Source organism: Quercus lobata, chromosome 1, assembly GCF_001633185.2.
Source record: "Quercus lobata isolate SW786 chromosome 1, ValleyOak3.0 Primary Assembly, whole genome shotgun sequence".
Taxonomy (NCBI): Eukaryota; Viridiplantae; Streptophyta; class Magnoliopsida; order Fagales; family Fagaceae; genus Quercus; species Quercus lobata.
This window is the reverse complement of record NC_044904.1, coordinates 15,122,219-15,145,708: the sequence shown is the minus strand read 5'-3', so window position 1 is coordinate 15,145,708 and position 23,490 is coordinate 15,122,219. Positions and strand designations below refer to the sequence as shown.

Genomic DNA, 23,490 nt, shown 5'->3' with positions numbered 1-23,490 from the left:
AATCTTTGTGGAAGCAAGCAAAATATCTTCCAAACTTCTCCCTTAGAATAATTGAGAATTCACACTAAGTTGCTAGAGCTAACATAATATGGAAGATCTCTCCCATATTATTTGACAGTTGCAGCCTCCTTCCCTAAATATCTTCCAAACTTCTCCCTTAAAATAATTGAGAATTCACACTAAGTTGCTAGAGCTAACGTAATATTCGGAGTGTCAAATGGGTGGGTTTGGGGTAGGCATAATTGGATTGGATATATAAAACTCATTTACCCATTAAAACCCATTTAATTAATTGCTTCTAACCCAAATCCAACCCAACTCAATTATTATGGGTAAACCCTAACTCACCCAATTATCAAAATTACTAAAATGCCATTAAAGTGAAAACCCCAACACTTTCTTAGATTCCCTTTTCCACTCTTTAGAGTCTCCACTCTACTTTCCTGGGAAAAAGAAAAAACTTTTCTTGGATTTAAAATTTCTTTTTCTTCTTCAGCAAAATCAAAAGATTAGAATTCTTTTTTTCTTCTTCAGCAAAATCAATAGTTGAATTTAGCTAAGAACCCAAATAGGATTCATGGATTTGTCCCTAAACGAATAAAAATTATGATTTTCCTTCGTTTTCTCAATAACCAAACACAGCCTAAGACCTCTAATTATTAACCAAAAAAAAACGCTAATCAAAGCCAGAAATTTTGATCTCAAAGCCAACCCACAACCACAAAAATAAAACCCACAACAACCCAAGCCAAGAAAATCAACCCATAGCCATAAAAGAAAAACTCAGGCGAGATTGGCGAAAGAAAGAAAAAACTTAGGCGAGATTGGTGAGGAGTGGAGGAAGAAAGAAAGAAAAAATGAAAGGGAAAAGAGAGATCGGGGCTAGGCAGGCGAGATCGGCGCTGGGTAGGCAAGATCGGCGAGGTGGGCACTCGACTCCATAGCCTCTGACCCCATTCTCTCTGCCTTCCTCTCCCCATCCTTCTCCACCACTTCGTTCTCCTCGGCCGCCCTCTCCTCCATAGCGTCGTGGTGGTTTCGAATGGAAAAGGCAGATATGGTTCCTAAGAAGCGAGACTCGGTGGTCTCAGTGTTGTGTTTGTTGTGCCTCATTGTTCTCTGTGAGAGTTAGAGAGAGAAAGCAAGTGAGAGAAAGAAGTGTTTGGAGGCCGAGAAAATGAAGGAAAATGACACGTTTGAGGGCTTTTTTTTTTTAATGTTATGGGAAGGGCTGGATTGAATTTGGGTTTTTTTTTTTTTTTTTTTTTTTTTTTGGTTAAATGAGGCTCAATGGGTTTTTAGTTAAAATACAATAATCACTAGGTTTAATTGGGTTGATACCCATTTAACCCAACTAATAATTGGGTGAGTTTGAGTTCAATTATAGTGGGTAGGTTTAGGCTTATTTTGCCACCCCTAGGTTAAATAGTCCACGGTTGAGCACTAAATTTTCTTCTATATGCATCAATTGCCAACTAATTCATAGATAGCAATGCACCTAGATTGAAAATTCAAACTTTGAGAATTCACAATTTGAACAACATGAAAATACTAGCGGCCCTTTACATAAAAGCCACCATATTACGGTAATATAGGAGAGATCTTCCATATTACGGTAATGTGGAAGATCTCTCCCATATTATTTGACTGCTGCAACCTCCTTCCCTGTTTCTTGATTGTAAAATTCAATTTTTGAGATTGCTCATTTGTTGGCCCGTTGGGCTTCCTTTTCCTCAACTTAAGGAACTCATCCTATCTCTTCCATCTCTTAGTGGGTCTTTTGTAAGAATGTTGATGGGTTGGTTTTCTCTGATGTCTTTGCCCTCTTTGAGGATTGGGCCTCCCCTTTCTTTTAATATTATTTTACTTAACCAAAAAAAAAAGCTAATGTTATATGATTAGGGGAAAATGGTAATTTGCTCAAATAAAATAATTGAATACAAAGTTTTTGGACTTATTATATCTTGGTCTGATGATAAAGAATTATTATCAGAAATGGATGTCATAGGTTAAAACACCCTAAAAAAAAATACAAAGTTTTTGGCAAATTATGATTATTACAATTTACAACATAAGAGGAACAGGGTACTAAGTAAACGTACACCTTCAAATTCCTTAAAGTTGCTTTACAATCTACTTATGCTCTTCTTTGGAAGGCTTCCCATGGTCTTAGCCTTTTCCCTTAAAACAAATTTCTGTGTCTTCCCAGTTGAAGTCTTTGGCAGATCATCCAAAAAAACAACAGTTCGAGGAGCCATGTAATGGGGTAATCGATCGCGACAAAACTTAATAATCTCCTCTGCAGTGGCATTACACCCATTCTTCAACTTCACAAATGCACAAGGTGTCTCCCCCCAGTAATCATCAGGTTTTCCCACAACAACTGCCTCGAGAACTGCTGGATGACTAAAAAGTGCAGCTTCCACCTCAATTGTGCTAATATTTTCTCCCCCAGAAATGATAATGTCCTTTGAACGATCCTTTAGTTCTATGTAGCCATCAGAGTGTTTCACTCCCAAGTCCCCACTCCGAAACCATCCACCATTAAATGCATCCTGTGTTGCTTTCAAATTTTTCAAGTATCCATTCATCACAATGTTGCCTCTAAGCATAACTTCACCCAGGGTTTTTGCATCAGGGGGTACACTCTTCATGGTAACAGGATCTTTAATGTCAATTTCCTCAAGGCCAAGATGGTGAACCCCTTGACGAGCCTTAAGCTTTGCCTGAGTATCTCGAGGAAGAGAATTCCATTCAGGTTTCCAAGTGCAAACTGTTGCAGGACCATAAGTTTCTGTCAGACCATATGAGTGGGTAACAATAAATCCTAGTTCCTCCATCTTGAATAGCACATGTGGAGGTGGAGGTGCAGCACCTGTCATGACTGCCACCTTCCCTGGAAGTGTCCTCCGCTCACTAGCTGCCGCATTTATTATCATGTTCAGAACTGTGGGTGCACCACCCAAGTGGGTCACTTTGTGCTGAGAAATATTCTCAAAAATTCCTCTTGCAGTCACATTCCTTTGGCAGACATTTGTGCCACCCTGAGCAGCCACAGCCCATGTGAGACACCACCCATTACAGTGAAACATAGGAACACACCATAAATATACAGGCATTGAGCTCATCTCATTGAAAAGTGCCACTGCAAGTGAATTGAGATAGGCACCTCTATGGCTATAAATAACACCTTTTGGGCTTGATGTGGTACCTGAAGTGTAATTTACCGAGATTGGATCACATTCATCATTTGGCCACCTGACCTCAAAATCAAGTCTTCCGGTCAGTAAAAGACCCTCATATTCCAGATAGTTCGACGTGGAAATAGTGCTGCTGATGTTAGAGGATGATTGATCGGACTCTGGAATTAAGATTAGAAGGGGTAGCTTGGTCCTCGTCTTGGAAAGAATATCAATTGCTCCTTGAGCAATATGAAGAAATTCATAGTCTACGAAAATGATTTTGGCCTCTGAATGTCTCAATAATACTGACAACATTGCCGAATCATGACGGACATTTAGTGTACAAAGAACACCACCTACCATTGGAACACCAAAGTGTAGCTCATACATTGCTGGAATATTAGGGGCCAATGCAGCAACCTGCTCAAGTGAGTAAAAGTTTATCATAAACACAAATCAAAATTAAGGAGAGTGCTTTCACGCTTTTGAGAGAGGGGAAAAATAAAAAGAAATTTTAGGAAATAAAGTAATATAGTTAGTACTTTTAAAGAATTGATGCCTCAAGCACTTAGATAACTAAAGAAATTGTATAGATCCATGAGTAGCCACTCACTCTATTCATTTTAAGATGTCCATTTTGAAAAGTTAGATATAAAAATTTTAATTTTCTTAATCTATCTTTCCGAGGAAAAAGTTGAAATGCACTTATAAACTTCAACGAAATATAAATTAAAACTTGGATTCTTTCAATGGGTACTCTCACTTTAAGGGGGATGGAGTATAAGGAAATCTTTATCGGCAACAAAGCTTACATTTTCCAAGAAGAGCATAGCAGTTCAGTGGGATTGCCCGATCTCCTTAGGGGAAGAATCAGATTTTGAATCCTCCTCCCCCACTTGTTACAAGCAAAGAAAATAAAAACAAGCAAACAGGCAAACTTATTTCTAATCATTGCCAGAAATGGGCGTCAAGGATAGAACAAGAGTAAAAATAAAAACAAACCAAGAAAGAAATGATATGACTCATATTTGATACTTGTTAAAGTGAAACGCAAGGTCTCAAAGCCTAAATAGTTTATTAAGCTTCCATCAAGATGTTGTTCAAAATGTACCGAAATCTGGTGATAATGATCCAATTATTTCATCATAAATTACTTGCGAAGACTATGACACTATGAAAAGAATTACACTCAAACTATTACAAAAAGTTATTTTTAAAACTAAAGGATAACACACAAACAATGTCAATTTTATACGTGGAACAAAACTCATCCAACAAATGCTACTGCCTCTATTTTTAGCCAAGTGAAGTAACGGGGGATCAAACCCCAAACATAGCGCCATATTTTTAAGGGTAGGTGTCATTATGCCAAAAGGCCATATGCAATTTTTAAAAAAAAATTATAAGTTATACATGTAACTGATGAGTCTTTCTGTCAATTGGCATGGTTCACTGGAAATTTTTAGCATGACTATATGCATAGTATTCATATTCATACATAATTGATTGTTATTGTTAAAACCAATGGTAAAGTCAGGAATTTTTTTCAAGCACGGGAAAATTTATATAATAAACCCTTTAGTTTTTCAATTTATACACAATACGAGGGAGGGAGTCCAAAAGTCAATGGCTCCTCTCTCTCTCTGCCACAGCTTAAAACTAACTCTTATGTAATGGCATTGAATGAAGAGAAGCAACATTTTTTGCTATATCCCCAAAATTCCTCAATAAATGAAAGACACTGTTGAATTACTTAGAAAAGAGCTTAGAGTAGTCCCTAATTTTCAATTAATTGAAGACTCTTGTTAGCTTAACATGACTCAGTAGCTACAATAAAACAAATGATACTATACTATCAAAACAAGAAAAAGGAAGGGGGGTGGGGGGGGGGAGTCAAACTCCATTGAAAGAACTTAAAAGGCCCCTTACAAAGCGGAAAATGGGGATGGAGAATTTGAACCCATGTTCTTTCCAATGGAAAGAAGTAGACAATGCCAATAAATCACACCACTACTCTAGACTACAATAGAGGAATATAATTGTAGTTAAAAAAAAGATACATTAATTAAAGAAGTAATAGAGGCTATGACTTCAGATAGAATGTAAGGGAGGAAAAAAATACATTTAGCCAATCATGACTAATCTTATCAAGGATTCATAGCCGACACCAAAAAATTTTGGACTAAGGCCTTATTATTGTAGAATATAATTTATGCATTACAAATATTAGGACTTTATTCCCTTATTTTTAATGTTTTCTTAGGTCTATGCAACCAAATTGAAGTCCTTTTATAATAATATAGTAATTAGGATTTATTTTTAAACCTTTTTACATTATAATTAAGTTTTCTACAATAATCTATAAAAATTGGCCCCTAAATTGTAACCAAAAATTAAAGTCCAAAACATATTATTAAAAATTCTCTTCAAATTTCTTTCATGCAAGGAAAATTAAACAAAGAAAAGGTTTCTCCCCTTTCAAACTTCTCTATCTTTTTTTGGTTTTATTTTGAAAATCTAACTATTAAATTACATGTTCTTATTAAATCCTCCATGATTGCAAAATTTCAAGAATATCAAAAATCAATTGCTATGTCATCAATCAAAAGTTTAAATTTCAAGTTTTTGTGGTATGAAATTATACATAAAAAATAAGTTTATTGATTGAATAATAGAAAATGTCCAATTTGAAAGAAATTTGATATGCATGTTACAAACATGAAGAAAGTGAAAAAATTTTAAAATTCAAACCCAATAAAAAAAATATATGAAAAGTTTGAAGGGTTTTAACATTGTTTACAAAGGTGACAACATAAAATCAAATGTTGCAAAAATTCTGAATATAAGTGAGAAAGTCAGTACTTACCACATCTCCACGAGAAATTCCAAGCTGGGCAAGAGCAGAAGCAAGTTTAGTGCAACGTTCAAAGGTGTCTTTCCAGGTGTACCGGACATTACCATACACAATAGAGAATTTATCATTGTAGACCAACGCTGACCGCTTCAAGAAGCTGATGGGAGAGAGTGGGGTGTAATTTGCAGAGCTTCGAATCATACCCTCCATTGGATTTAACTTCAGAGACAACAACAACAACAACAACAGCAACAACAAAAATTTGTAAAGTGGAGATGGAAGAGCTACTCTTTGGAGTTTGGACTATTTTTAAGGCTATTTAAAAATAAAAATAAAAACTTACGTACATATCTTGCCAAGTGCCAACTCATGTGGCAAATGAGAGAGGCTTAAGTTCAGTGTTTCATGGACATTAGACTCGTTCTGTTAAGCGGTAATTTTTAGACATATGACAACATCCTATTGGGTTTAGTGCACAAAATACTGAAAACCTATTTTAAAACAATTTTTTTTCCTTGAGCTTTGTCACGATATGGTAGATTTTGAGTGGTGCTTATCACTTTCAAATAAATCTCTCTCTCTCTCTCTCTCTCTCTCTCTCTCTTCTTTGTTACTCATATTCCTCCAAATAACTCATATTTTGTTTTTATTTTAATTTTTGTATTTTTTATCCATTTTTTATTCATTTTTGTTTTCATTTTAATTTTTGGTTTTTTTAATCAATTTTCTGAACATGAGAACAGAAAATACTAGTTATCCTATTTGGCATATGATTCTTCTTACTTATTAAAAAAAAAATCTGTATTTCTCACTTATGCTCACAATTTTTTCCACAATTTTCAGTTTTTTATAATAAAATTCCAATTAACTCATCTTGCCGAAAATAAAAATGTCAAAAATTTGTTTTCATTCTCACATTTTTTTTTTTTTTTGGGTATTGAAAATATAAATGAGAACAAAAAATAAATCCAAAAAAACTTTTCCTTAGTGAGTCTTACAAAAGACGGGAAACAAAAACAGAATACTGAGGAACCAAACATGGCCTAGATTTTCTTGGCAGACAAAAATTCGTTAAAAAAAAATATTCGTTTACATTTTTTTGTTTTGTTTTATTTTTCTTAATCTGGCGAACAGATAGAGAGATTCAAAAGGGAGCCGCATGTCGCATCACATGCATTCTTTTGCCGAAATGGTACAAATTATACTATTATAGAATAGAAAAAGGGCCAACTTTTAAAAGCTCCACCCAGCCCAGCCCAGCCCCACCAAATTTTATCATGCTAAATCTTTTTTGCTAAATTTTTTTTTTTTTTTTTTGAGAGAGAATTTTTTGCTAAATTTTTTATCATGCTAAATCAGTATAATAACGGATAAGATACAAAAAATTTCGCACTTTTTATAGTTGTTATCAATTTTACTTTTAAAATAGCAATTTTTTACGGTTATTATATATTTATTACTAAAAAAATGTTTTTATAATGAAATGATAATCAATGTAACTGATATAACAACTGGCATCACTAGTGGGGGAATCGGGATTCGGGAGGACACGAACTCAAAACTTAAGTTTTGTTAACCCAATGCCTGGCCAATAGATCACGTGCCACACTGGTTACGTCTTCTTCTCTTTTTAAATAACATATATTCTTTATAACACCTATATACTATTAGTCCCATCACACGTGTTTTGACTTTTTTTTGTCTTAGTGTTGTAATTTTTTTATTTTTTATTTTATTTTGGAAGTTTGTTTCGAAGATATAGATTAGTAAGAGAGTGTTCTATTTTGTAGGCATTTTAAGTGAAGTTAGAAATATACTTTTATTGGGTTGTTCTCAAATTTTTCCCTATTAAACGTAAGTTTTAAAGATATTTTTGAATCACATAAAAGTCTAGCTCAAAGAGGAGAATCCTCTTATAAATAGTATAGATTATTTGTAATATCCTTAATTAATATTACATGATAAGTTGTGTAAGTAGTGATTGAATGATAGTATTTTCATAAGGGATTTGGATTACCTTTAGTACTTTTTTAATTGGAATTATTTTTATTTTAATGAGAAACTGCCACATCATCAAATAACTAAATAAAATGCAAATATTAAAACCCACTATCATTTGTCATTGTATATTTAAAATAAAATGACATATCCAGTTAAAAAAGAATTGGAAGTAAGCCAAACCTTTTCACAAGCACCCACTTATATTTATTTATTTATAGAAACTCAACAGTAGGGATGACAATTTTTCCCCTCCCTGTTTTGTTCAGTGCGGGTTTTTCCCGTCCTGCAAAGGTGGTAGAGCGGGGATGGGGCGAGATTTTAGACCCGCACCATGGGGCGAGACGGGACGGGAATGGGTTTACCCTTTTTAGACCCACCCCGCCCCACCCTACCCCGCCCCACATTAATAAGGGTTAAATTGTAATTTTATCGTACCCTAAAACCCTACTATTTAAACAAAAATATCATCAGCTTATTTTATTCTACCTAACGTGGCTCTACCTCTTTTTTCTCTCTAGCAAAATTGGAAATAAGGTACCAATTCATCATGAACATAATATAATTTTTTTTAATGAGGTACGGGTCTGTGGCTCTAAATATGTGTCTGTGTCATTGTTTTTGTAATTTTGTGTACGCATTTGGCTGCTTAACAACACTGCTTCTTTATGCTTGTTAAAATCCATATCTATTTTACAAGCTGGGTTTTTGTTTTTTAATTTTTGGAGAACAAGATGATGAGGGTTAGGGATATGTTTCCCTATTGGTTTGATTGCCAATATGATGGCATCAATCATGTACTAGGCTACTAGCTCTAGCTGTTCATTCTCGTTCTCCACGCAAAAAATTATTTATTTAATTTTGTTTTATGTATTTTTATTAAAAAATATAAGGTACAAAGGAGATTTGTTTTAGTGTTTTTTAGGCCAATGAAATATGAATACCCATTTGTGTATGTGCTGTGGGTGCTATGATTTTTAATTTAATTTTTTAACGACGTTGCTAAATATATTTTAATTGTTTAACAACGTTGCCAAGGAGATTTGTTTTATTTTATTTTTTTTCGTTCCCATTATTTTATATTATCTTTGTTGGAGAAATATAGTTTGTCCATTACCAAGTTGCTAAATTAACATCAGGAAAAAAATGACTTCACATGAAAACATTGGTAGCTCCAATCCATTTGGCAACAATCAATTTCCTTTGATAGTAGATGAAGATAATGCAACCCCATCATCACCTCTGTTGAATATGCCAAACGATGTACAGGCAGTCCAACCTAGCAATGAAATAATTCAAGAAGAGGGGAAGTACAAATCAATTGTTTGGAATCATTTTAAAAGAAAGAGAGTTGATGAGAAAGACAAGGCTGAGTGCAATTATTATAAGAAATTGCTAGTAAGGGGATCCAATTATGGCACTAAATATTTGCATGACCTCGTGAAAATATGTCCAAGGAGAAAGTTTCAAGACATTAGGGATATGAATCAAAAAATTTTGGCGAGGGATCAAAATAAAGTGGATTCAATGGCGAGTGTGAATGCTTATAATTTTGATCAAAATGTATCAAGAAATGAACTTGCTCGTATGATCATCTTGCATGAGTATCCCCTCTCTATAGTTGACCACATTGGTTTTAAAAAATATTCAACTTCTCTTCAACCATTGTTCAGGATGGTTTCTAGGAACACAATCAAGAAGGACATTTTGAGCATCTATGAGAAAGAAAGGGAGAAATCAAAGCATGAAATTGATAAGAATCAGGGTAGAATTTCTATTACCACTGATATGTGGACTTCACAAAACAAAAGGCGAGGGTTTATGGTTGTAACAACACACTTCATTGATGGTTTGTGGAGATTACAAAGCCGAGTTATGAGGTACTTTTTTTAAAGTATATATTCATTTTTATGTTTCAATTAAATTCTTTTCAAATGTTTTATGAACTTATATCATTGTTGGTTCTAATTATTTAAATTTCTCATTTAAGGTTTATTTATGTGCCATCTCCACATATGAAAGAAGTGCTTTCTAGTGTCCTTCTAGATACTTTGTTGGAGTGGAATATTGATAGGAAGTTATCTACTGTGACTATGGACAATTGTAGTACCAATGATGCAGTTATAAAAATTATCTTAGATAAGCTTCAACGTGGTGCACTTGTTATGCGTGGATCAATGTTACATATGCATTGTGCAGCACATGTTCTTAATTTGATTGTTCAGGATGGTTTGGATGTAATTGGATCATGCATTGAAAAGGTTCGAGAAAGTGTGGGATTTTGGACTGCATCAACAAAGAGAAGGCAGAATTTTGAAGAGATAGCTCGACAAGCACATGTTGAATGTACCAAAGAACTAGCCCTTGATTGTAAGACTCATTGGAACTCTACCTATCTCATGCTTTCTTTTGCTATAAAGTATCAAAATGTCTTTTATCGATTGAACATATGTGAGTCATCTTATAAGTGCATTCCAACAGAGGAAGAATGGGAGATGGCAAGTAATATATGTGAGAGATTGACAGTGTTTCACAAGATTACAGAGCTATTTTCAAGTACCTCATGCCCTACAGCTAATCTTTTCTTTCCTAAGGTGTGTGAAATAAAAATAGCTTTGAATTCTTGGTTTACAAGCGCAAATGATGTGATTAGGAGTATGGCATTTAAAGTGTTGGGAAAATTTGATTGTTATTGGAATGTGATTCATGGTGTTATGGCTGTGACAACCATTTTAGACCCAAGATATAAGATTGAATTGTTAGAATATTATTTTCCAATAATTTATGGTGATGAAGTTGATAATGAAATTCAAATGGTTAGAGATATTTGTTATGAAATGATTCGTGACTACAGTTTTGGGAGAATGGGTAGGGAAGGTACTCGTGGCCCTTGTGTGGGAGAGGATTTGTAAGTTGATGACTCCCTTATGGACTTTGAAAGATATCTTAGTAAAAAAAAAAGGGGTGGGAATATTAAATTGGAGTTGGACCATTACCTTGAGGATGATTTAATGCCAAGAACTGTGGATTTTGATATTTTGACATGGTGGAAATCTAATGGGCCAAAGTATCCTACTTTGCAACGTATTGCAAGGGATATCCTTGCCATTCCAGTGTCAACTGTTGCCTCAGAGTCATCATTTTGCACAAGTGGTTGATTGTTAAGTCCACATCGCAGTAAACTTCATCAAAAGACTGTGGAGGCATTAATGTGTGCTCAAAATTGGTTATGGGTTGAAATTAATGGTAATTAAATTTACTAGTTTAATTATGCAATGATTTATGTTGCTACATTCTTTATTATATTTTTCAATTGTTTGATTTAATTTATTTTATCTTTTTTTTAGGTTCTTCATCTACCATAGATGGAATTGAAGATACATTCCAAAATATCCTAGATGATTATGATGATGAAGAAGAAAGTGGTGTCACAATGATGAAAGAAAGTGGAGATTTTTTCTGAAGAACTTGGCAATTTTTATTTTGTTATGTATTAGGAGTTTGGATTATTTTATTGTGTCATATCGTGAGATTTTTGTTGAGATAGGATAAATTTATTAGATAATATTATTTAGTATTTGCTAAAAATTAGTTTGATTTGATAGGATAAATTTATTTATAATTTCAAGTATATTTTTAATATTGAAACATGTCATTTTATTTGAAAAAATGGTAATAGTTGTAAGGAAAATTAACAAGAAATAAAGTTTTACAGTATAAGGTGGGGCTTCGCAGGTCTTCGCGGGGCCTTAAAGGGCGGGGATGGGACAAGAAAAATCCATGCGGGGCAGGGACAAAGATCCCATCCTTTAGCCCCGCCCCGCCCCGCCCCATTGCCATCCCTGAGCACTGGAGCTCTCTATCACTATCTGATAGGAAAATTCTAGGTCTTAGATTGAAGAAAGAACAGGCTGTCACTGAACACATTATTGCAACACGATTTCTGACAAAGTGCCCCTTAAACATCGACGCCATTGCTAGAACTTTCACACCCTTATGGAGATCTAAAGCAGGGTTTAAGATAAAGAATAATGGTGACCATATAATTCTATTCTCTTTCGACAATGGGGTAGATGTGGACAAAATTCTATCATCGGAACCGTGGAGTTTCGACAAACATTTAATGGTGCTTTCCAGATATATGAAGGACACATCCTTGGAGGAATGTGACTTCAACAGGGTCTCCTTTTGGGTGCAAGTCTACGACATACCATTGCGTTTCAGAAACAAAGAGGTAGCAGAACAGATTTGCGAGCCTATAGGCTTGATCCAACACCTAAAAGATCCCCCCGACTGTGACAGAGGTAGTTTCATCCGAGTGAGAGTCTCCATTAATATCTCCATGCCTCTCTGTCGAGATTGGCTTATCACCCTAGATGACAATAAAGAACATTGGGTATCTTTTAAGTATGAATGTCTCCCCAACCTATGCTACTAGTGTGGATGCCTCACGCACGACGACAAAGACTATGAGACATGGATAGATAGTGAAGGCTCCCTTTAGCCTGAAGACCAATAGTTTAGGCCGTGGCTTAGAGCTCATCCGTTCGTAGCCTCTCATAAGAACGTAGTTTTAGTTCCGAGGTTCTTTATGAAGAAAAGAATCGAAAACCCAACTCAAAATACAGCAGCTCCGCCACCCTAGCCCCACGAGGCGGTCCATACGATGGTCCTGGAGACATCAACTCCCTCTCCAATGATAATTAATGATTTCAACAAAGTTTTGGCTAGCCATGATCAGCCTAGAGAAAAATCCGCTATTTCGATCATTTTAGAATTTCCAGCTTCAGATCTCCCTTCGAAATCTACTCTCTCAACAGATTTTGAGCGCTTAATCTAGGAGATTGATAAAGGAATTTGCTAGTTTGATAGGATGGACATGCACTCAGTGCTTTCAAAAGAAGTAACTAGCGATACAAAAGAAGGAGTCCAGTCAATGCCATTTGTCAAGCCTAGCCCACTTTCGGATAGAGCTCCTAACAAGCCCACTCAGTCTCTCCCTTTGAGTGACATAACGAATCTGGACTCACCCATCCCGTCCATTCAGGCCCAAGCAGGAAAGAAGTGGGCTCGCATCCAAAGGCCCTCTATCATCTCTAATAATTAGGAGCTTGACCTAGCATTAGGAAAATGAAACTCCCCTCCTCGCTCTGACTTCATCACTCTTCCAAAATGCAAAGTTATTAAATGTCCCTTCACTGATGAACACCTACCACCAACGGTGGTGGTTAATCACCAGCCCCATCGGCAAAAATGAGTTGGCTCTATTGGAACGTGTGCAGGCATAGGAATCGGCACACCGTTCGAGAGCTCGAAACTTTAATTCGAGTGCAAGATCCTGCTGGCCTGTTTTTGGCCAGACTTGGGCAGACGAAGATGGGCTACGAAGACTTTGTGGTGAGTTGAATTTTGATCATTCATGGATTGTTACGCGAGCTAACAAATCTAGGTGCCTAAGCCTTTTTTGGATTAAATCGCTCTACATCGAAGTGCTCTCATTCTCCTCGAACCATGTCGATGCCATTGTCAGAGACAGAGTGGAAGGGAGATGGCAGTTCACGGGAATTTATGGCCTTATTGATACGGCCAAGAAGCACGAAACATGGTCATTGCTCTGCCAACTCCATCGACGACTTTCTCTCCCCTGGTTGTGTGTAGGGGATTTTAATGAAATCCTTTGGTCTCATGAAAAATTGGGGCTTGGTTCGAGACAAGAGAACTTGATGAAGGCTTTCAGAGATGTCTTGGACGAGTATGGACTTATGGACTTGGGCTTGTCGGTGATAAATTTAATTGGAAGGGAAAACGTTCGAGTGGAATGGTCCTTGAGAGACTAGATAGAGCAGTTGCCAACAACAATTGGTTCGCCCGCAATCCAGGCACAAAGGTTCGGCATCTCCATTCCCATTCCTCCGATCATAGACCAATCATCGTTAAGCCAGAGGGGATCATTCCCAAACCGAACAAACCATTCAAATTTGAGAAGATGTGGTTGAGCAATAAAGGGTGTAGTGATACCATCAACTCGGTATGGGGACAAACATCTTTGGTTACCACCATGCCCTAAATTGCAGGTAAAATTAAAACTTGTGGTGATAGACTTTCAATTTGGAGTAAACAATCTTTTGGGTGCATTAAAAAACTAACTGAAATTAAAGGGAGACTGCTTTTTAAGGCCGAACAGGCAGTTGCGAAGGGAGAAGGAGACTATGTAGCGGACAAGGCTTTGCAATTGGAAGTCAATGCTCTCTTAGATAAGGAAAGCCAAATGTGGGAGCAGCGAGTTAGAGCTTTTTTCCTAAGATGTGGTGATCGAAACACAAGCTACTTTCACAGTATAGCCTGCCATAGATATCAAAGGAATCGGATTTTAGGTTTGAGAAACAGTGCCAATGTTTGGTGTACTGAAAAGAGTCAGATTAAAGAGATAGCAGTTGAATACTACAACTCCTTGTTTTCTTTGACGCGCCCATATGACTTCAAAGAAATCCTTGATACAGTCCACCCCTCAGTCGCAGATGAAATGAATGCCCAACTTATCAAGTCCTTTTCAAGAGAAGAAGTGGACACAACTATCAAGTAGATGGAACCCATCACTACCCCTGGCCTCGACGGTATGCCTCCAATCTTCTATCAGTCTTTATAGACTTTGATTGGTGATGATGTATATGCTGCAGTTCTGTATTGTTTGAATGACTGTAAAATACCGAAAGAAATCAACCACACTAATATCACCCTGATCCCGAAAGTAAAATCCCCGGAGAGCATCATGAAGTTCAGGCCCATTAACTTATGCAATGTAATATACAAGCCAGTGGCTAAAGTCTTAGCTAACAGACTTAAAACCGTCCTTCCCTCTATCATATCCGAAAACTAGAATGCCTTCCAAGTGGGGAAAGTCATTATAGACAACGTCCTTATGGCATTTGAAACACTCCATTACATGAAACACCACCAAACCAGTAAGTTGAGGTTCATGGCACTGAAACTTGATATGAGCAAGGCATACGACCAAGTTGAATGGGCTTATTTGGAGGCTCTGATGAGGAGGATAGGTTTTAGTGATAGGTGGATGGCCCTAATAATGGAGTGTATAACGACGGTAAGCTACTCCATCCTAGTCAATGGTGAACCCTCGAATGTAATTCATCCTTCTAGGGGCATACGGTAAGGTGACCCACTTTCTCCCTATCTATTTATCCTCTGTACAGAAGGGTTGCATGATCTATTACATAAAGTAGCAGAAACAGGTCACATTAGAGGAGTGTCTATTTGTAAAAAAGGACCAAGACTGACACATTTGTTTTTTGCAGATGACAGTGTAGTCTTTTGCAAAGCCTCCCTATCTGAATGTCACAAGATTCAAGATCTGCTATCTTGCTATAAGAAGGCCTCGGGGCAGAAGTTAAATAGGAGTAAAGCAGGTCTTTTCTTCAGTAAATCCACCCCAATAGTCACATAAGACCAAATAAAAGAATTCATGGGTGCTTAAGAGATCAAGCACTACGAAAAATATCTCGGGCTACTAGCTTTAGTCGGCAAGAAAAAGAAAGCAAGCCTAGCCTACATCAAAGAATGAATATGGGCAAAACTTCAGGGTTGGAAAGAACAGCTCCTCTCCTAAGCAGGCCGTGAAGTCCTTTTTAAAGTTGTCATTCAAGCCATTTGACCTACTCCATAAGTTGTTTCAAGCTACCCATTACACTCTACAATGACATTGAAGCTTTAATATGGAGATTCTGGTAGGGGCAGCGAGGTGATCAATGGAAAATTCACTGGACAAGTTGGAGTTCTCTTTACAAACCAAAGAGTTTAGGAGGTATGAGATTCAAAGAACTCCAAAAATTTAATGATGCTATGCTCGCTAAACAAGTTTGGTGACTGCTGGACAACAAGGACTCCCTATTCCACAGGTTCTTCGAAGCAAAGTTCTTCCCACATGGAAGTATTATGGATGCCAAGGAAGGGAATGGTTCATATGCTTGGAAGAGCATACTAAAGGGGAGGGATGTGATTCGCAAAGGAATGCAGTGGAGAGTGGGTAACGAATCGAGAATTTGCATTTACCAGGACAACTAGCTCTTGGATCCTCATCTTAAACAAATATTGTCTCCTCGGGATTTTCTGGATAGTGAAGCACAGGTTTTAGTATTGATTGATGGGGAAAGACGATGCTGGATCCATGAATTGATTGATAATCTCTTCCTGCCTTACGAAGCTAGACTAATCAAATTTATTCCTCTTAGTATTGAGGAATGTGATGACAAAGTCCATTGGCCCCTAAACTTTAGTGGTGATTACTCTGTTAAATCTAGGTATAGATTACTTATGGAGCAAGAAGCCAATGAAATCCCAAGGTCATTGGATTTGTCACAAACTAAAAGAATTTGGAAGGGTGTGTGGAGCATGAAGGTCCCAAACAGAGTGAAAACTCTAATTTGGCAGGTAGGGCTAGATTCTCTACCTTCTCAGGTTAATCTGATGAAGAGGAAGATCTTGGATGATGCGGTTTGCCAAAGTTGTGGAATGGAGTAGGAAACGGTCTTACACGCCTTATGGTTGTGTCCAACTATATTTGAAGTTTGGGTAGCCCACTTTGCTTGGTTAGTCAGGTAGACCAAGAAATGCTCCATCTTCTTGGATGTTATTCAAATGTGCCAAGAAAGGAGTGACCTCTTCGAATTGTTTGCAATGACAACTTCACTAATCTAGACCCGAAGAAACAAAATGAGCGTGGGGGAGGCAGCAATCTCGTTGGACAAGATCAACTTCATGGCTTGGGACAACCTCTAGAAATTCTAAGGAGTGAATCCCCCTCCCCATTGCCCACCTCTCCTACCAAACCTGTCAAATGGAATCCACCACCCGTAAACTGGATGAAGATTAATTTCGATGGGGCTATGTTTAAGAACGAAGCCTTAGCTGGGTTGGGTGTCATTATTTAGAATGACAAAGGTCTAGCAATGGCTGCTTCCTCACAAACTATTCCATTACCTACCTCAGTAGAGATGGTGGAAGTGTTGGCAGCGTGTAGTGCCCTCTGTTTAGCTAGAGAGCTACAATTCGACCAAGTTATAGTTGAAGGTGACTCAAAACTTGTGATCAAGACACTGAACAGTGAAGACTACTCCTCTACCAACTTTGGACATATCATTAGGGACATCAAAATTGCCTCTTCAGCCTTTAGATATTTGGTTTTCTATCATACCCGCAGACAAGAAAACAAAGTAGCAAATAGGCTTGCTAGATTAGCTTGTAATTTTTCCCCTTTTAATGTCTAAATGGAGGATGTTTCTCTGGACATAGCAACTATTTGTCATTCAAATTTTTTTTAATAAATCTTCTCTCCCCCCTTTTTCTTCCTGGAGCGGATTCTCAAAAAAAAGAAAAGAAAAGAAGTACTAATAATTGTAAGTAACGAGTAAAACCTCACATCCTCCTTGGACAAGACTCAGAATAAGAAACGTAAACATTAGGGCTAAAACAGTAAAAAACAGTAAAAAGAGTAATAGAACATAGTAGAATAAAAACAAGAAGAAAATCAAAGAGTTGAATTCAAAGCCTGGGAAAAAGCTGACAGAGAGAGAAAGAGAGTAAATGCTAAAAGAGTCCACCGCATCAGCCAAAAAATTACCTGAAAAATATGAGCCAAGCTAGCTTAAGCTACTTCCTCCCCCCTTTCCCCTTTCTCTATCTCTTCTTCGAGTCTTGTCCTTCTCGGTCTCTCTCTTCCCCTCTCTCCCCGCAACTGTATCACGTTTTTGAAAATGAAGTACACACAACTCGTCAAAAAAGGATATAACAACACTTAACTAACACAGTAAATGCGGGCGTCCTCTACCGTTTTCCTTTCCTTCTCTCTCTCTCTCGATCAATCACAATCATTTCGTGTCTTTTCCTTTCCCCTCTCTCTATCTTCTTCTTTTCCCACACCATTGCCCAATCCTTGACCGTTCTGTAATTTCCACGTACTACTCTTCTGATTCGCCACTCTCTCTTATTCTCTCTTTTGTTTTATTCACCGTTTGATTCCTCAGATCTGATTTCCACTTTCAAACTCTTAGGTTTTTAGCTTCTAGCTTTTTTTAACTATTATATTATATTATTAGGGTTTCTCGTTGGCCACCCAAGCTTGTTCTATATAAAACGGTGGCGTTTTTGGATGTGAGACTGAGAGAGAGTGAGAAAAATGGAGGCGAGAATGAAGAAGTACAGGAGAGAAGTGAGTCCGGAGAGGTCAAAAGTTTGGACGGAAAAGTCGCCGAAGTACCAACAGAATCCCCGGAATGTCAAAGTCGCCGTCGTTTACTATCTCTGCCGTAACCGCCAGCTCGAACACCCTCATTTCATGGAAGTTCCTCTCTCTTCCTCCGATGGACTTTTCTTGAGAGGTACCTAAAACGCCATCGTTTCACTCTCTCATATCTTTTGCTCTAATTTTGTTCAGCTTTTTGAAAATTTTGATTTTTTTTTTTGGTAGATGTTATTGATAGGCTTAACGTTCTGAGAGGAAGAGGCATGGCTTCTATGTATTCTTGGTCTTGTAAGAGGTAAGAAAAAAAAATAGTGACTCTGTTTGGATGCTAAGAAAATAATGGAAATGGAATTTGAATATTAGGCAGTATGATATTTGGTTTTTTTATATATATTATATAATTGTATATGCCAAATGCAGAAGCTACAAAAATGGATTTGTGTGGCATGATCTTAGCGAAAATGATCGGATTCTTCCGGCTCACGGGAATGAATATGTTCTCAAAGGCTCTGAGCTCTTCGATGAATCTAACTCTGGTAATAGGAGAGAAATTGCATAATGTATATACTAATTAGAGAAAATGAATTAAGAAAATCTGAAATCTAGAGTTTTTTTTTTTCATTGCAGAGCGATTTAGTCCCATTGCAAATATAAAAATGCAGAGTTTGAAACAATTACCGGAGCCCGTTTCGTCTAGAAGTCATGATGACTCGTCTTCTTCTTCTAGTATGAACGGGAAGGAGATAAAACATTCCCAAGAGGATGAGCTGTCTCCTCCGGTTCAATTACCCGATTCGACTTGTGTGTCTCCGGAGTCTAGAGTTGGAAAGAATTCTTCGTGGGGTGGTTCTTTGAGCTTGACGGAGTATAAGGTTTATCAGGGTGATGGTTTGGCTGATGCAGCCACGCAGACTGAGGACAATGTAAGCAGAAGTAAGGTCAAAGAGACTTGTACAAGAGGTGTTTCAACTGATGATGGGTCGTTAGAACCTGAATGTAGTGATGTTTATCGAAATCAGGTTTCACGTGCAAAAGAGAATTCTGAGATCTGTAGGGAATCGTTTTCACCTCCTCCATCTACCTCTAGCGCGTCTTCGTCTGGGGGCAAGACGGAAACTTTAGAATCATTGATTAGAGCTGATGTTAGTAAAATCAACAGTTTTAGGATTCTTGAAGAGGAAGATATAAGAATGCCAGCCAATGCAAGGCTAAAGGCTACAAATGTGTTCATGCAGTTGATCTCATGCGGGTCAGTATCAGTGAAGGACCACAGTTTTGGCTTGATTCCAACCTATAAGCCCAGGTTTTCCCATTCAAAATTTCCCTCCCCCTTGTTCTCTACTTCATTAGTGTTGGGGGAGCTAGATTGCTTGTCAGAGAATCCAAGGCTGATGGGCATTAGGTTGGAAGACAAAGAATATTTTAGCGGGAGCTTGATTGAGACCAAAATGCTTAAGGAAGAAGGAGAAGGAGTTAATTCTCTGAAACGCTCTTCTTCTTGTAATGCTGACAGGTCAGTCCGGTTCCAGTTCTTTTTCTTGCACTGTTACATCTTTTGAACACATCTATGGTACACGAACATTAGGGATTTATCATAGATTAAAACCAAATAGTAAGTGCAAGAATTGCTAATTTGATTGATTGGTGCATTTATTTTAGGGGAAACTGCTGAGCCTTCGCCCAAGTGGTTGGGGGCGCAACTGAAGTTTAATTTTACCGTTAATATATATTTTTTCCCTTAAGAAAATATTCTGGATTGGAGTATTTTGTTCAAAAAGAATTGAAGTTCTTAAATTTTGAGTTCCTTCATCCAGCGAAAGCTTGTCTGATCAAGTCTAACTGGATTTGAACATACTGTTCGCTATTATAACAAGATGGGGCAGAATTCAGTTAACAAAGATACCTATATCCTTCATCTAAACCATTTGTTTTGTGGACCACCTTTCCTAATACATGTGTGTTTGGGATTGTTAACCATTTCCACTTGTGTATAAATACTTGGGGCTCAGGTCACTTTGATGCTTGTTCAGACTCATTAATGTCTTACACAAGCCAAAAGTAAATCATGCTTGATTTCCAATATCAATATCTTAAGGAGCTGAGCTAATGTAAGATCGTGTTCAGCTCACTTGGCCTTCTGCATAGCTGAGCAAGGTGTTCTAACTTCTAATATTATAGGTAATAGCAAATTTAAAAGACTTGCAAAAAGAGCATACTTTTAAAATAGTTATAAAAATATTATATGGCCAGTTGAAAATGTGCAGTTGAGAATTGGAATAACTTGAGTTGGTGATTGATTAGTTTTGTGAAGATGCTTGTGCGTGAGTACACTTTGTAAGAACTAATTAAATTGATCCTGAAACATGCATGGATTATACTTATCTAAAATTCTAAATAAAACAAATCCAGGGAACGCGCATTGAGTCTTCATTGAGAAATTTAGAACTATTGTTTTAATACCCAATTTAGGATATAAGTGGCTTTGTTTATCCTAATGTAGTTGCATTGATTGACGGATAATTTTGTTGAATTAACTGGAGTTATTGGGATAGATATAGTGGATTAATGGGTCAAGGGTTGTTAATTGAGATTGTTTGGCATCTAGTAGGAGTACTTATTAAAAATAAAAAATAAATCATTTTGTAGGGATATGGCAGTCATAACATCAATGTTGACCTTCCGTGTGTGGTTAATTCCTTTGCAATTTTCTGCAAATAGAGTGAAAAGTATGAAACTGAATGCCATTTGCATTTGCAGGATATATAAGCAATTGGATCCGATTGAGCACAAAGAGGAGTCAACCTCAGGACGTTCCAAATGTATCCCACGATCAATTAAGACTTCATTGAGCAAGCAGCCACGAAGTGAATCTATGAAGTCACCTGTTTCAGATAGACCAAGAAACTCTTCGGACGGAGCTGACAGCTCACAAACCGTAGCTCCCATTGTATCCAACGGTGGTAGTAAGAGAATTACAGAGCCTTCCTCGGGGAGAAAGCAATCAAAGAGGCTAGATTCCTTTAGAGAAGAGGAGAAAGTGATCAAAATCGAAGAAAGTTAAGTGTTGAGTCTACCCCAATTTCTCAAATTAGTTTCTCAAAAATTATCATTGTCATCCCACTTTCTTGGTAAAATGTTGGTTAACAGTTTGTTTAATTTTCTCCTACAGGCTTGCTTCAGGAGCTCGGGTTATAATCGAATCCAAAGCACCTTGTGAAACCACTGTTGGCAGCTCATAAAAAAAAATGGATTCCTTTTTCTTTTTGATTTGAGAAAGGTTGTCCTCCACTCTGTAAAACTCTACGGGTTTTCAGGTTTGGTTTGAATTTGAAATGATGGTAGATATGTTGTCGGGGTCCACTTAATGATTCTGTAAAATCTGGAAAGTAAAAAAGAGTAGTAGCAAATCACTCATTTGCAAAGGGAGCTGTGGCACTGGGTAGTGCAGGTATGGTCCTAGTGGACCAACTCCTCGGATTTTTTGAGCTGGTTTCTGGACCAGCTTTCTTAAATGGGATTGTTTCTTTCTTCTTTTCAACAGTTGCAATATCTTCCTTTTGCTGCCTTTGTTTTCTTTAAAATATACTTACTGTCTGCAACAATAAAAATTAGGGAAAAAGGGTGACTAGTTTACTCTAAACGTTTACCACGTGAGGTAAAGTAAAGGCATGGGTTTAGTGTCCTATTGCACTGGACTTGTTAAGATCATAACACGCTCTCAATGCACTAAATCCAAGTCAAATCATATATCACATGTGGGTGCTGATGTTGTCAATGAAGCCTATGAAAATTAGAGGTGGGCTTGGGGTGAATGTTTCTTTGAGTGTTGAGTATAATCCTTGGCATGATTAGCTCTTCCTGGGATACCTCTGCAAGCCATGTGCGTTGAAAAGTTAAAAGGGGCCTAAAAAGCTTCTTTTGTTAACTCTTCCTAAAGCTAAATAGTGATTTACTCTAGAGCAAAACGTTTTTATTTTTAATTTTGGGTTAACTCTAAACGGCATGAGCTTTGTTTTTGACTTTTATTAACTTTGCATTCAAACGGGCCCTATGGGAGACTGAAGAGGTTGACTAGTGATTGTCGTGTTCCCAACAAATTGTTCAGACAAATCTGGATCTGGGTTTTAATAAAAGAAAAAAAAAGTAGAGACTAGAGAGGTATGGGCTACCGAAAGTTTTATTCGCTTGTTTGGACAACTTTAATATGATGCTCGGAGTCTTTTTTTTTTGGGGAGAGAGAGAGAGAGAGAGAGAGAGAGAGAGTGAGTGTGTTGTAGTAGCTTTCTCTGGACGTGTGCATGTTGTTGCTTTTTCTTATCTTAACTTTATGTCAAGGCAGAGAGGAAGCATCAAAAGACTGACAATTATCTTTAATAACTTCGGTCAGAGCATAAAAGTGGGCCTCAGACAAGCACTTACAATAATGAAGTTAGAACTGTTAATTGAAGTGGTGTGAAGCTGTTTCTTGCTACAGCTAAAATGGTAATTGGCCTTGAAGTCTACACTGGAATCACTATTGCTGCCATGTTCATGTCAGCAACACCGTTTTGGGGAAATATGTGGTCCATGGTTATTCATTTCTTTTTCCCCAATACAATTCTTTTATTATCTCCACTGTTATCCAATAATAACTTCGGAGCGGTTTTGGTGAATTTTCCATAAAATAACCTCATAATGGAACTTGTTCAAGGAAGTTTTACCTCATTGCCAAGGATTTCACTGGATTACATGCATATGGATAAAAGCTTAAAATTACTAGCGTTTAATTGATATATCCAAATGGAACAAGCAACAACTAGGTTCTTCGCTTTTTGCCGTAATTCTTTTAGGTTTTCTTTCACATTCAATAGGTTTGAAACATAAATGTTATTTACTTGAAATTTCTTGTCATGCTCTAAAAGTGCAATTGTCGAGGTGTAATTTTTAATGAAGTCAATTCACTTTTTCTAGGTGGGACTCATTTTATTCACCTCAACAATTATCTTAAGCACTTGTTTATGTACTCTATTTTTTTATTCAATTCAACATTAATAAATAGTAAATACGACTTTGCTTTCATCTCTTTGGACCAAAACCAAATGAGACTAAGCTCAACCAGTTGCAATTTTTAACTAAAATGGGATCTATACCAATGGTCAATACCCTTTGCATCGCACAAAATAGTCAGTCCCATCACATGCCACCTACCACTTCCTCTTTGT

General features: G+C 37.1%; 3 protein-coding genes and 1 non-coding gene across 4 annotated transcripts; 3 read left to right on the top strand and 1 right to left on the bottom strand.

Moving 5' to 3' along the window:
• Positions 1–2,005: 2,005 nt before the first annotated feature.
• Positions 2,006–6,314, bottom strand: LOC115981358 (probable acyl-activating enzyme 1, peroxisomal). Its single transcript, XM_031103530.1, has 2 exons — positions 6,049–6,314; positions 2,006–3,602 (listed from the first exon to the last, which is right to left on the bottom strand). Exons 1-2 carry the CDS (start codon positions 6,244–6,246, stop codon positions 2,127–2,129), a joined length of 1,674 nt encoding a protein of 557 aa, XP_030959390.1. The 5' UTR covers positions 6,247–6,314; the 3' UTR covers positions 2,006–2,126.
• Positions 6,315–8,766: 2,452 nt separating this feature from the next.
• LOC115956217 lies at positions 8,767–8,862 on the top strand. The gene has a single exon (XR_004084281.1). It is a non-coding gene; the product is annotated as a small nucleolar RNA Z102/R77 (small nucleolar RNA).
• A 4,990-nt stretch (positions 8,863–13,852) lies between these two features.
• On the top strand, positions 13,853–14,617 carry LOC115949649. The gene is made up of 2 exons (XM_031066939.1): positions 13,853–14,062; positions 14,210–14,617. Exons 1-2 carry the CDS (start codon positions 13,853–13,855, stop codon positions 14,615–14,617), a joined length of 618 nt encoding a protein of 205 aa, XP_030922799.1.
• Positions 14,618–17,665: 3,048 nt separating this feature from the next.
• LOC115980470 (protein UPSTREAM OF FLC-like) lies at positions 17,666–21,823 on the top strand. The gene is made up of 6 exons (XM_031102715.1): positions 17,666–18,425; positions 18,515–18,584; positions 18,710–18,825; positions 18,917–19,802; positions 21,047–21,345; positions 21,459–21,823. The coding sequence occupies exons 1-6, from the start codon at positions 18,224–18,226 to the stop codon at positions 21,482–21,484; spliced, it is 1,599 nt and encodes a 532-aa protein (XP_030958575.1). The 5' UTR covers positions 17,666–18,223; the 3' UTR covers positions 21,485–21,823.
• Positions 21,824–23,490: the final 1,667 nt, after the last annotated feature.